The sequence below is a fragment of the Tripterygium wilfordii genome, chromosome 13 (genome assembly GCF_013401445.1).
Source record: "Tripterygium wilfordii isolate XIE 37 chromosome 13, ASM1340144v1, whole genome shotgun sequence".
NCBI classification, from domain to species: domain Eukaryota; kingdom Viridiplantae; phylum Streptophyta; class Magnoliopsida; order Celastrales; family Celastraceae; genus Tripterygium; species Tripterygium wilfordii.
The window spans coordinates 3,618,029-3,632,485 of record NC_052244.1 but is presented as its reverse complement, the minus strand read 5'-3'; the positions used below and the strand labels follow the sequence as shown (position 1 = coordinate 3,632,485).

Below are 14,457 nucleotides of genomic sequence, written 5' to 3'. Positions count from 1 at the left end.
GGACCTAGTTTGATATCAAAATTGTGTAGTTGAGCAGACATCTTGGCATTGAAGCATGACTGCGTTTTTGGATCCTTTTGTCTGAAAAATTACCTTTTTACCCTTCTCATTCCTTTGAGCCATTCTTCATTGATATACATTGGGTTTTGGGTGATTCTTTTCATTGATATTCATTTGACATCTTAGCGCGTGTTCTTCAATAGCTTTGTAAACATTACATTTGATTACTGAGAAGTGTGATTTTTGTATTTGCCACTTGCTTGTGAACTTAGGATTGAATGATTCATTAGGTTGAGAGATTTGAGCCTAGCCTATTCATTTGTGAGTGATTATAAGCCTAAATTTCTTTAAGCCTTTTTAGTTCACTTACAAGCCTTGTGTGAACCACTTCCTTAAATACTTCCCACCTTTGGTTGCAAGGTTGAGTATGAGCTTGAAAAAGATAAGTTGGTAGTGATAATACCCTTTCTTATGTTGAAAAAAAAATTGAGGGTTGTCGTATAAACGTTGTTCATTTTCGAGAAGAGAAGAGAAAGAAAAAAAAACAAAAGAAAAAAAAAGAAAGAAAAAAAATGCATAGAAAAGAGAAGAAAAACATCAAAAAAAAAAAGAAGAAGAAGGTGTATGCAATAAAGTTAATCCTTTGTGTGTAAAGGATGAGAAGTGTTTGAATTTGTGGTACAATGGAAGGGGTGACAAAATGAGAATTTAGCTCATATGTTTGAACTTAACCTTACAACTTGTTACCTAGATCCAAATTCTTCCTACCTTGTCCCATGACCATATTACAACCTAGTTAACCTTTTGATGAATTTGATCCAAGGTAAGCAAGTGAGTTGGTGAATGCATTAGTTGCTCTTGTAGGTGATTTCTTTCTCAAAGCTATGCCCATCCAAAATTATCTTTTATAAACACATACATTTAATCCAATTGTGTAAGTCATTTACTTAGCACAATGTTTTTATATTTTTGTGTACATTTGGGATTGGGGATTTATGAACACCAAAAGGTTCCGTAACAAGGTTTTACTTGTGTGAATGTGTTGAGTTGTCTTGCTTGATTGCACATATATTTTACATATTATAAAATGTTCTTAGTCATCTTTGAGGGGATTGAGATTGGTTGTCTAAAGATTTTGCATGTTTTCGACTAGCGGGGGAATTGGGGGATTAGCTCTATTTCTTGCATGTGAGAACTTAAGAATCATTTATGGTGCTTTCAAAGTAATAGTGGATCCCTTGGCAAGTGTTTGTGGGTATCGCTCTGATAAGCCCTCACGAGACTACAACTCGTCCACTAGGGTGACCTAGGGGTTTAAAGGCTTGTTGCATATGCTAAATGCAACCGTGATGCCTACGTCAGTGAGTTAGGATTTTATTTTTAGAAGTGTTTGCATTGCTAGGGACTAGCAACGTCTAAGTTGGGGGGTGTGACCGGACCTCTATTTTGAGGTCCTAATACTATCTAATTAGGAGGTTCTAGTGCTTATAGTAATTCATTTGTGTTTAAATAAAGTAATTTTACCCTTATACATGTTTCCCGTTGGTTCTGCAGGAAATCGGGCTTAAATGACTGAATTGGGCAAGTTGGAGCACTTTTTGGGCACTTTTTGCTGTGAGGTGTCGGGACTTAGATTATGAAGATATTCTTGAAGACTACAAGCTCCAACGGTACACTAATCTATGGCCGAGATTGAATTGTTTTGAATTATGAATGGATTAGATTACAACAAGACTTGAAGGGTTAAGATGATCATTTAAAGGTGAATCCAATGGTTGTGCATAAGACAACATTCTTGCTTGCAATTTTTGACTTAAAAGAAGATCTTACTTGATTTTTGGAGTCAAAGATGGCTGCAAGTTGCTACACATTTAAAAGGAAATTGTTGGAGATACCAATGCCAAGATTTGGTGCAAGTTTGATCAAATGGTCAAAGATGACAAAATTGTTGGAGATACCAAGGTCAAGATTTGGTGCAAGTTTAATCAAATGGTCAAAGATGGCTGCAAGTGCACATGCCAAGATTTGCACATGTAATTGAAGGTCGAGATTTGAAGATGGAAAAAGATCCAATGGTGGAAATCACAAGAGCTTGGAATCAGACCTTGTTCGGACAAAGTTGGAGGCATGAAGCATCCGGACACCCGTCCGGACACCTACGGCGAATCTGCAATTTTCTGCACCGAAATTTCAAGGGCATTTGGGGTAAATCATGTATGTAACCAATGGGAAACGATTTTATAAGGGTAGTTAGGTATTTTCTATTGTAAAAAGAGAAGAAAACCCCAAGATTTGGTTGGCTTCCACACAATTCATCTCCTCCAACTTCTTGCCTCCATTGTTTCTCTCTATTTCTCTCTCTAAGTTTTTCTTGGTTTCTTGTGATTTCGTGTGTAGACATTGATTTTCATCTATAAAATTGATGTTTATGTCCATTATGATGAGTGGCTAAGTTCTCTTTCTAGTTTCTAGTCCCAAACGGTGGGTGCTCGGTTTCGATTACTTAAGGTATGCTCAAAGAATCGTAGCTTCGATTTCTCTCTTTTAATTTCGTGATAGTTGTGTGATTGGATCTATGGGAATGACATATTTGCTTGTATTCTTGGATTGTCTAGTCTAGGGATTGCATCTAATGTGTTCGATTGAGAATTGTTAAACCCATTGCATGATTTCCTTAATTAATTGAGTTTTTCATTGCATAGCTATTAATTATGTGTATTGATGATGGGGTTTTGGGTTAAATTAGGAATGTGCATGGGAGAGTTATGGTTAATTGATCTTTGAGTGTGAAACTAGGGTGTTAGCCAAGCCAAGCCCCAAGGGGGAATATTAATTCATAATATTAGGTGCTTATCCCTTTGCGTTCATCGTAGATTAAGAGACCCGATGGCCTACATGTATGAATTGAAGTCTTATAACCCAATTCTCTTTGCATATGCATGATTGATAGTATCACACAATGCATTGTGTATGATTGTGTGTGTTTGCAATGATACCTTGAGTATGAGAACCGAGTAGCCACCGGGACGGACTAGAGACTAGGTTTTTAATTAATTGTTTTAAATCCAATTTTTGCTTACTTTGATTACAAAATCGCTCATGCTACCGAGTCATTCGGCCCATTTCTTTTACTTGCTTTTATTTGATATTCATTGTGTTTATTAGTGTTAGCTAGTCATTTGCATATCATTCACTTCAAATTTGCATTGCTTCCTCGTGGATCGATACCGGACTCACCGGTTTATTACTTGACGATACCCTACACTTGGGGTAAGTACACACACACACTTTGGTGTCGGTCACTAACTGGCTAGTGTCGATAGATATTTTCCATTACGTACACTACCCATACTCTTAAAATGGTTAAAGATTCACTCGGTAGCTAGAACGGTTAGATTAATTTTCAATGTTAACGAAAAAGTTATGAAAAAAAAAAGTTAAGTTTAAAATTGTGAAATATGTTGTGACGTGTTTGATGAACTAACTAAAAGTTGAATGCATGTATTATCTTAAATTTTATAATATTAAATTTTATGATTTTTATAATAAATTTTGTTATTAAATTTAATTTATACTTAAAATTAATTTTTTAAGTATAAATTATAAATATTTTATTAATAAAATATCAATGATTTATTAATACAATATTAATAATTTTGTATAAAATGAATTATTGATAATGTTGTATAGAATGAAATATTAATAAAATAATACAATATTAATAAAGTGGGACCCACGTGTTTGGTTTTTAAAAAATGTTTAAACTAATATTTTTGCAGTGAGCCCCACAATTGAAAAAAGAAAAAAAAAGTCTTGTGATTCCGCCTTCAAAAGCTCCAGAGTTAACGGAACCGTTGTCATCTGGCCACTTGTTTGGCGGGCCGTAAATGAGAGTATACACTTATTTTCAATTATTTTTCTTTTTTTTAATCTTTAGTTAATCCGAAGATATTCTTTTTTGACGGTGAAAAATCATAATTAGCTAATTGGCCTTTTCACTCTTTCCAAATAATTTTTGAAAGATTTTATAGCGGATCAGATTAGGTGTCTGTTTGGTGCAGCCGATCTACTGCACCAAACTCTTAACGATACCGCTGATCCATTGCATCAAACTCTCAATGATGCTGCAGATCCGCTGCCATCACAGAAGCTCCGGATCAGGAGCTTTTGTGATGACTGTTATGTTCCTTTTTTTTTCAATTTTTTTGATGGGTACCATGGTCATGGTTACCATTTATTAATTTTTAAATAAGGGTTGGGCTCACTTTATTTGACTTAACATTTGTTTGACCTAAAATTTCTTTATTAATTTTATTTAAAAAATATTTACATTATTATTTTACTTACGAATTTGTTTATTAACAATTTTTATTAATATTTACAACATTATATTTTATTATTTTATTTCTTTTACTAATTAACATTTTCAGTTTTAATATGAAAACAATTTATAATTAATAATATTAAATTAATTTTGATAAGAAAAATATTTATTAGATTTAATTTAATATAAATTTTAATATAAAAATTTATAAATATAATATTATAATACTTTATTTCAACAGTTTTCTGTTAGCTTCAGCTTTTACTTCACCAAACATCTCACAACATATTTCACAGCTTTAAATTCAGTTTTTTTTTTTCACAGTTTTTCCATTAACATTGAAAATCAATCCAACATTTCTATCAAACGGACCAAGATCAGGCCGGCTAAAAGCCTAAACTAAGCTAATGAGAATGTTTAATGAGAATGTTTAAGATGTGGAGTTTGGCGGCTCAAATATGTGAGCTGTCCTGGTTAGGACGCAATTAATACGAACCAAAAGATAGAGATAGGCCGACATATGTGTATAAAAAAAAAAAAAACGATTTGTCACCCTGTCAAACTGGATTGGTGTTATTGGTCACAACTTTTTAATAAATATTTACTTGTAAAAAAGATAATTCTATTCTCAAAAATTAGTAATTTCCCTTGAAAAATTCAGTAACTGAATTTTTAAAAATTGGACCATAATAGATGATAGTGACAAGACCACAGCCTTGCCCGTGTGCAGTGTACATATACATATACATATATATAGGATAATGCTTGAGACCCTCAAAAAGTGACCTCCAAAAAACCCTAATTTAATGTGGAATGTTGGATGTGAAGTATGCCCTACATGTGTGTTTTTAATCAATAACTATTTTAATGCCACATGTATTTTGAGGATTTTTGGAGGTCTATAGCATTGTCCATATATACATATATATAATATGAGGAATTCTTATGAGGTGCTAAAGTAAGGTCCTAAAATGATGTCCTAATTTTTAGAGATCAAAATATTTTTTTTTAAAATTTGAAAAAAATATATTTGTGTTTTAATCGGTCTTACGAACCCAACTACATATTTTTTGTTCGAAACACAAATCAAATTCAACATGAAAAGTGCATGATAATTCTGAATCATTGGATATAAAACAAAAAACATTTCATAAACTTTTCAAGTTGCATTTGATTTTTGTTTTGAACAAAAAAATATCGTTGGGTTCTTAAAACCGATCAAAACACAAATATATTTTTTTTTCAGATTTTTAAAAAATATTTTGAACCTTAAAAGTGAATCCTAAAAATTAGAACCTTATTTTAAGACCTCCTAAGATAATTCATCTATATACATATGGTTGTTTATTGCAGTCTTTTTCTTCCGTATTCATAGATATATTAAATTATATTAATCGAGTAGGACACCTGCCCTACATATAAATAATTAAAATGGTAGATTGGCTTCCAAAATGCAAATGCATTGTTTCTTTCTTTTTCTTTAATTATTTGCAACTTGGTATGTACTTGCTTCTTGTGTATATCAAGTGAAAGGCTTGGTCCCCTAGCTCATCTTGAGGTGCTCCCAGTAATTTTTTATCAGATAACAAAGAGAGAGAGAAAAAAAAAATACATCTATTTATAGAGTTAACAGGGACCCCTTCACTAATGCTCTCAATTAGTAGAATTCCACCCATTGTTTGTCAAAAATCCACCCATTGATGGGTGTGCCAAGACACTCGTGAAGCCCAATCAGTGAACTTGGAAGCCGGCCTTTTTGACCAAATATCTTATCAACTTTTTTGGGGAATAAATCAGAAACATTTTTTACCCATTTGAGCCATGGACTAGCCCTGGCCAAACTACCCACAAAAAGGGTAGGTCACTATTGGCTAGACCCCAACCAATTTCAATGATCTCATGACTTATTGTGGCTTTCTCCCAAGGCTCACATATATGACTGTTTTTGGGGTTTGTGTTCCTAGCCAAACAATGCAAAGATGGTGATCCTCCTTAGTCGGTATGGGCTTGGTTAAAGAGGCTATTGACTATCGAGTGTTTGTGGAGAGGGCCAATAGGGAAGATTGGGAACCAAGTGATGTTTTTTTGGATTTTCTTGAACATCAATTGTTCAAGACAAGTGAGAGTTTCCATGAGATTGCTGAAGCATTTATTGTTGAATTATGAATTGTAGCAAATATCTCTTCCTTTGGCTTCTTGATAGGATGTCTTGAAGACTGGCATGTCCTTCACTCTCAGTGTGTTGGAAATTCTTTTAGTTCTTCCTCCATTTGATGCTCTGAAGAAGAAAAAAAAATCAATGGAAAATGTTTTAAAGGAGACTACATAATTCTGATTTATGATGTATCAAAGTCATAAACACCTTGGATTGATAGGCATCCTCAAGGCTTGAAGAGAAGTGAGAAGCCATGGATGTTACCAGTAAAGAACTAAAGTCCATAAAAGCCCATCATCATGCAGCCCACTCAAAGATTTATTCAAAACGCAAAAAGAAAAGAAAAGAAAGGAATATCCCATCCAAGTATATTCCGAAATCCAAATGCCAAGGAACTGAGTGATTCCTGGCTTCACTTCTTTGAAAGGTAAAAAACCGGGGAAGCATAACCAATCCTAATCCATCCTGTGAAGAAAAATGGCCGACATCTCAAGAGCCATTGAAAGGGTCTTCCACAGTTTCAAGTGTCACAAATCAAGAACCCAATTACCATTCATTTGCTTACACTGAACCAGCTCTTTGAGGTTAGTCGCTTCTTTCAATATCCATCCTTTTCTTTTCTTTCTTTCCCTGTTTGATTCGTTGACTCCGAATTTTGGCTGCTGAATGATGTTTCTCTGGTTCCATTTTGTATGGGTTGATACAATAGTTTGCATTGAGAAGTCGAGCCGAGCTATTGTCTGCACAGAAAAGTTGGTTATTGGTGCCCAGCAACTGTTTGATTAATTTTCTCTGAAAAGCTGATTACTAGTTCAAATGCGGGAATTCGCATCTCACTCTTGAAGTAAGTTGGCAGGTTGGTTTGAGTTGCTCTGTTTGTTGATTCTTCATTTTAAGCTAATGACTCACTACTCAATGGTTGTGTAAAAATGCAAGTTCAAACTTAAAGCGCCTCAAACAATTAGCTGGTAGAGCCTTTGGGATCAATACTAAAAGTGAGAAGCAATCTTTCCTTGGGGACTGCTTATTTGGGCATATAATGTCGAGAGACTTTAGGGTATGATAATTGTTATTTCTTATTCTCTTCTCTCTTCCCTATCACCACTAGGCAGGCATGAATTAGTTAACACACACCACATTCACATTTTAGTGTTAGCAGCAGATGAAATATTACCAAGTCAAGAATTTCTGCATGATAAGAGCATGTCTTTGTTAGGTCGATGACAGATTAGGAAAGTCTTCAATTGATATATTGTCATCAACAAAACCTTTATTTCAAGCATCCTTGATTGATAATAAATATGAAAATGAACAAATAAATATTCTTTCTGAACCCTCTTTGAGAATTTCCCCCCTTCATAGAATATCGACATTTCTAAGGTTCTTTAAAAAGGTCTCTCCAACATTGGAACCGGCCCTAACAAAGACAGCAGGGCAGCCAATGGGTGCTTCTACAGAAACTTCACAACCTTGAGCATATAGCTTTCCTGACCAGATATGTTGCCAAGGACTTGTTTCACCCACTGGAAAGTAAGCCTTCACATTCTTCCTGCCTTTGTCGAGTACAGGCACCACTAGGATCTCGCTACCAACCAAGAATTGCTGGTAACTCAAGCTATGTACATGTTTATCTTCTGGGTAATGGAGAAATAGATGCCTGCAAACAGGCAAGCCTTTTTGAGCAGCTTCCTGTTTTTTGCATAGGCAGAAAAAGTTAGTGATTCAAAATGTAACTTACAAAGACTTGAAATTCTTCCATACAAATTACTGTTGCTACCTTTACAAGTTGCATTCTGTAGAACTTCCAAGCTCTATAAATTTTGGCACACCGTGCAAAATGTGATAAAGTTCTGTTGTTTGAGTAGAATTGGCTGTTGCAGGATGGTTTGTTTCCCTGTTTGGATAAGACATGGGATATGTAAATGTAGGAGATGAAACACTTTAAACTCTTTAGGTGAAGAATATATAATCCCTGGCATGAATTCATGAGCATGTTACCTCTTTCTCATCTAATGCATTTTAGTGAGATACACATTGTCATTTTCAAAAGGAGTGGTAGTGCGAGTGGATTGGGAATTTTGAAATATGCAAAATATTCATGAGCATGTTACCTCTTTCCACATCCCTAGCTTTTTGATGTGCACAAGTTCCAGCACAATAACTCAATGAAACCATTCTCATTATAATAAATAGAGAAAAAGAAACAAGTATTATTGTGTTTTTTAGTAACTGAATGGTTTGATTCTGGAAGTTGAGATTGTTCTATTCTCAGTGATGATAATGTCAAAATGATAATGGTCATGTATGCTTATGTATTTCAGGCAAAGAGAATTCAAACTCACTTCATGTGTTCGGAAGACGGTGGTGAAAGCACTTAGCTCCATCCATCGCAGGAGCAACTCCTCACTTCTTTGATACTTTATTATAGGTAAGCTTACTGCACAATAGCCTCCAATATCACTGTGGTTAAAAGCATAGCCAGAAAGTCCACTGCTCAGTAGGCCAACAACGGCACTTTTTATCCCATCATTAGCCTGCCAGCTGACCATTTGATCTCCTTCCCAAAATAGCATTCCCCATTTGGGACTATCTCTAAAACCAGCCCTCATGAAGAACACCAAAGACTCTTCAAGGTCTTCCATCTCCTGACCTAAGCGGTTACTTTTCCATTCTTCTACAAACTCTCGGTTTATTTTGGCCCACAACTCCGGATATCTGTTATGGGCAGAAATAGGATCTTCACCTGAAATTGGACCCAAAAATGTTGTATATTAAATTCCTATGAGTTATTGTCATCAATAGAAAAATAAAAATGGATAATTAGCGACTGTATTATGAACAATGGGAAACCTATGTAGACTCCCTACATATTGGCTTGAAAATGGACTCCTCACATGCCTATAAAATTTCCTGTCTTCTCTTATTGGAATTTTGTGGGGAGAAAGAGAAGTTTGAGAAGGGACTGACAGGGACGAGTACATGATTCAAGAATATTGGGCGCTGGAGAAAGTTTATTACTAACTTTGTGGAAGAGCCACCAACGAGAAGTGGCTCGGTTGGTAATCGACTAGGTGTCTGGGTTAGGCAAATGCATGCCCAAGATTGGATTCCAATGAGCAGCATATTTCTCAACGGTATTTCAAAAAAAAACTTTGTGGAAAAGCCTGCCTACTAATGTTTTAAAATAAAGAACAATAACCGATTTCGTGTGACTTTAGAACATAGAATGAAGTATGATTAATTTTCAAAAGACGACACTTTCATGATCCGAAAAGCCTTGCCACATTTTGATTACTATAAGTCTGTAAAAGAAATATGACGAATCTTGAGATCTTGAAACCTGAATATAAAGAGGCATCCACTGGTAGGCCTTCACCAAAATCAGCCATCCATCCTCTAACACCATCATCCACCATGTCCTGTAAAACCTGCTTGAACCAATTTGTAGCAGTTGGATGTGTTAAATCCACCATTCCCACATCAAAAGCTGTGTTTGGGATCATGTATGGTTCTCCATTCTTGTCCTTCACTAAGATGTCCAATTTCTGTGCCTCTTCAAAGAGGTTTCTCCTTCTGTCTGGTTTCTTATCAGTCTGTAAAAAAATATGAGAGGCTTCAAAATGATATTGCATACTCTCAACTGATGGAGAGGCATTAGAGAGAGAAAGAGGAGTACTGGAGCTAGACAAGGATTGCAGTATGTCATCACTTTAATCTGCTGAGCCCTGAGGTCTTTAATTAGCTGTTGCCATCCTGGGTACCTTTTTCTGTCCACTTCCCAGTTCCACCATAGTTGTGATCCTATCATCGTCTCCCTTTGTCCAACCCAATCCTATAGAACAACAAGAGCCATAAAGTGAGGACTAATTCACTTTTATAATATAGTTTATGATATTTGCATGGTTGGACATGGTTCTTGATATTTTTCCTGGTAGTATTTGGTTAAAACTGAACTTTGCAAGGGTTATTTTCCGAAGTTTTGCCAAACTACCAGAACATTTTTTTAAAAAGAAAATTTTTGATTAGTCATTCGATATAACTTGTACATATTATTCATTTATACACATTCAGAATTGTTGGATTTTAATACATGACCTTACCTGTAACCAGAATGCTGAAATTGGAACTTTATAAGCTTTTAGGTCTTCCCAAACATGACGTACAGCTTCTGTGCCACCCTGCATTCCAACAACAGCTCCAGATATGATCCAATCAGGAAGCTCTGGCGGCCTTCCAATAGTTTCTGTGAAGTGTTCAATAAGCTCCAAAGGTGAGCTCCCATGCACTATCCTTCCCTGAATGGAATTGCCATGTATCTGCAAGCTCCAGTATACAGAAAACGAGAAACTGCAAGTTTAAACTATGAATGAGATTGATTATTTGCGATGCAAATATCTTCTCTTTCTTGATCTTCTCCAAAGCTGGTATTAGTTTACTGTGTTTCACCTAAAAGATTCATGTGTGGTATGCTCAATCTACCTTCTGATTTTTCAATATATAGCTGAATTTCATTAAATTTCTGTCATTTAATTTCTTGTATAATACTTGATCCTAATTTTTTGACAAATTCATATGATATAATATTATTGAACAATACCTGTATCTGAACTCTGTCCTTTCTTGTCATATCAAATACGGAATAATCGTAGCCTTCAAGGTAGAGAGACCTCATTTCTGATGTCATGTAGAATGGTGAAGGAGCATAGGTTGTACTCCAGTCTCCCCCAGCCCTATAATGGTTAAAATTACTGTTAAAATCATGCATACCTTGTTAGCTTTCATTTGATGTGTTGTGCTTGAAGGGCCAATTTACCTGTAGCTAACTAAGTTAGCTGCAAAAGTGATAGGCTGGTCTCCTCTTCCAATGCCCTGTTCTTGAACAAATATGGGGACCCTTTTGCCTTTGAAGTCCATATGAGAGAACTGCTCTCCAAAACCATAGAACCTCTCATTTGCTTCACTTGCATAGGTAATACACACCCTGTTGAATTCTGTGAATTCTGCAACTTTCAAGTCCGTTTCGTCCTCTGATGAGGAAACTTTAACAAACCCTTTTAACCTTGTAAAGAATCTACACCAACCAAGACTCCGTTTTCGAATGAGTCGCAGTTTTTTCTTTGCACGCAAATATTTTCCCCAAGAAGGTGGAGAGGCTCTTAAGTGTGAGTTAAAGTAGGGTTTTCCAATTCTCACTTGAAATCCAATTTGGTTCTGGTTCTTCTGTTCAAAAATTACCCAATATCTAGCAGAAGTGGATCCCCTTCTCTCCAATTTGATATCTTTGTAAATGCCAGAATGTTGAACCCCCTTATTCCTCTTCCTGCTAAAAATCCAACCTGTTACTACCAAAGCAGGAAAATGAGCATCTTCGAGATCTGTTTTTCTGTCCAGAGTGGAATACCCAGATGGGTAATCATGATCCGGATTGATGATTCTTATTTCTTCCACAGTTTGATGATCGCAGAGTAGATGAACATCCCCATTTTTAATAGCAAAGGATCCCCTGCTCTCTTTCACCTCTGTTTCAGCCAAAGCTGCAGAGACAAAGGCCTGTCCAGGTATGGTAGACCATAGGGCTCTGCTAGGCTGAGATTGATGAGAAACTGACAGGTACCCACCATTGCTAGTGCTCCATAGAATCTGAAAATCATTCCCAATAGAGAAGATTTGGTCTAAAGGCACAGTTGTGGAATTGAAGAATAGCCTTCCTTGTATAGAAGGTAAAGATCTTGGGGTGGATGGAAAAGGATTGTTAAGGTGTTTGTGGTGCTTTTTGGTGATTTTAAGAGTTGTCATGTTGTTTGACAGCCCATAGATTTCCCCTTGTTTATAGCATCAAGAAGGGTCCACAAATTCAGACTTTCTGAACCTTTTTTGCCCTAACAAGGGAGGAAAAGAAAAAGGTTCAACAAAGATTGAAGAAGCGGCCGGTCAAAGTTTTGAATGGAGAGTTTTAATGAGAAAATTAGACCGGTACTGTATCCATACAAAATAACACCTCTTATGGCTTTGCCGGCGTTTTTGAATAAAAGACCAAAAACTGTCAAGTTCCCAAAAATATGAGGGATTGGGGGATGACTCGAGCACTGGTCCTACAATCTGAACTAGGGGATTATTTTGGTGCATCAAAAATATTTAAAAATTTTGAAAAAATAATAAATATTTATTATGATGAATAAAAATGTATTTTTTTTTAAAAACAAAAATCAAAATTATAATAATCGAAAATCGAATGTTTTGAGTTTATATCTGTTTGTCTAGAATTGTTGTGTCTTTTTCATATTGAAATTGATTTTTTTTTTTGTTTCGAAACAATATACCATTCGATTCGTTATACTAAATACTATACATTTATAATTTTTCTAAAATTTTTTGTTATACCAAATGGTGCACCGGTTGGGTCGTCCCTCGGATCTAGAGGAACCCAAATATTAGAGTTTGACAAATGTGTACAGATAGAGAACAGAAACTAATTATTCTTCCTCCTTTTTCCTTAGTTTCGGTGTTTTTATTTAATTTTGTTCATGTCATGTTTGTTTGTGTTTTTTTCTTTCAAGTGGGTTATATTTGTACATGGTCATCATCTGGAATTAGGGTTTCTCAGTCTTGAATCTTCCCTTGATGATGGAAGTGTACATGGTAACGTAGAGAGTCATGGTTATGCATATTGTTTGCATTGCTACTGCATGTGGACTGGTTCTTGGGCAGTATTCATATTGCTATTGGATTTGAATCTCTTCATGGGTGTTTACTTTTATAGTATGTGTACTTAAACCGTCTTGTTGTTCCTAGGGTAGTGTATTTGAATGAAATTCATGGAAGCAACTTCAAAAAGAAAAGACTAAAATAGTATGAAAATCAATTTTTGGTAAGTTAATAAAGATATATTATCATTAAAATTTTATTCCACATCTCATACTCTAAACACATCCTATTATATCATATTTTAGAGGATATACATCAAAAAAAATTGTCAAAAAGAGTCATCCATCACCTCTTTCTATTATGGAGAACAAGGGAGAGTGATGTTGAGAAAAAAAGAAGTATTTTAAGTATTTTCTACTATTAAAAATATTAAAATATACCTTTTAATATTTTTCAATATTATTATTTCATTTGAAAAAGGATGGTTGTAGAAAATATATATTTTTTTTTCGTTTACAATAATATAATCAGTAAAAAAAATAAACAAAAAGATATTGAAAATAATTAAAAAAATATTTTAAATTATAGAGAACGATTTAGATGAGCTAGTTGATTTAGAGTGTTATTGAATTGTGAGCGGATGTGTGGATGCCCATCTCTATCTTCTCATCCTCTGCATTTAATTAGTTTTTGTTGTTTTGCATTTCATGGTTTTTAAGAACATCCAACTACTATCAATTAATTCAATACCTTTTTTCCCAAAAAAAGAAAAAAAAAATTGAGACTTCAAGGTCTCGCCGTAACTAATGTTTTGGATAAGTATATTTGATTAATGGATAGGATGGATGACTACATGAGAATATTTGTTTGTTTTAAACTCTTGGACTCTACACTAGAGGCCTATCTAGGCCCATCTCCAATCAGAGCCCAAGTCATCTTGTCGTGGTATGTATGGGCCAACTATGATACCCTTGCCACGGGTTTGGGGCCTCGACCCAAATATATGCAAATCAAGCAACCAAAGTAAAGTTAACAGAACTCAATTGCAAACACGAAAAACCAGGGGCCAAATTAAAGATTAAGAAAAATTACAGGTGCAATTTTAAATTAACATGGAATGATGAGACTCGAATCATATATTATTCCCAAGAATCTGGGAACATATCATATATAAAACAAAAAAATTTCATGGATTGGATGAACACATGAGACTATTGGCAAAAATGTACTTTTGACTTGATGGATTTGTACTGATTGTGTCATGTTTGAATTAGATTTGGTTATTTTGTACTGGATGTTGTAATATTTTGTAGGGACAATGTGTTTATTTTTA

General features: G+C 35.0%; 1 protein-coding gene and 1 long non-coding RNA gene across 7 annotated transcripts; one reads left to right on the top strand and one right to left on the bottom strand.

Annotated features, from left to right (window-relative positions):
* The first annotated feature begins 6,847 nt into the window (after positions 1-6,847).
* LOC120013180 lies at positions 6,848-11,081 on the top strand. Of its 6 annotated transcripts, none has more exons than XR_005471374.1 (5): positions 6,848-7,063; positions 7,189-7,323; positions 7,416-7,536; positions 8,801-8,907; positions 10,590-11,073. It is a non-coding gene; the product is annotated as an uncharacterized LOC120013180 (long non-coding RNA). The 6 variants fall into 6 exon arrangements; XR_005471376.1 differs by having other exon boundaries at positions 6,849-7,063; positions 10,615-11,081; XR_005471375.1 differs by lacking the exon at positions 7,416-7,536 and having other exon boundaries at positions 6,850-7,063; positions 7,189-7,335.
* On the bottom strand, positions 7,706-12,275 carry LOC120013179 (sulfoquinovosidase-like). Its single transcript, XM_038864909.1, has 8 exons — positions 11,293-12,275; positions 11,077-11,209; positions 10,580-10,795; positions 10,156-10,311; positions 9,820-10,072; positions 8,822-9,222; positions 8,257-8,373; positions 7,706-8,168 (listed from the first exon to the last, which is right to left on the bottom strand). Exons 1-8 carry the CDS (start codon positions 12,273-12,275, stop codon positions 7,836-7,838), a joined length of 2,592 nt encoding a protein of 863 aa, XP_038720837.1. The 3' UTR covers positions 7,706-7,835.
* Between the last annotated feature and the right edge of the window lie 2,182 nt (positions 12,276-14,457).

Excerpts from the sequence above, each read along its gene's own strand:
- LOC120013179 (XM_038864909.1), bottom strand. The coding sequence starts at position 12,275 with ATGACAACTCTTAAAATCACCAAAAAGCACCACAAACACCTTAACAAT. Across the intron at positions 11,210-11,292 it reads GCTAACTTAGTTAGCTACAG|GGCTGGGGGAGACTGGAGTA; the intron begins GTAAATTGGCCC and ends TAACCATTATAG. Across the intron at positions 10,073-10,155 it reads GCAATCCTTGTCTAGCTCCA|ACTGATAAGAAACCAGACAG; the intron begins GTACTCCTCTTT and ends ATTTTTTTACAG.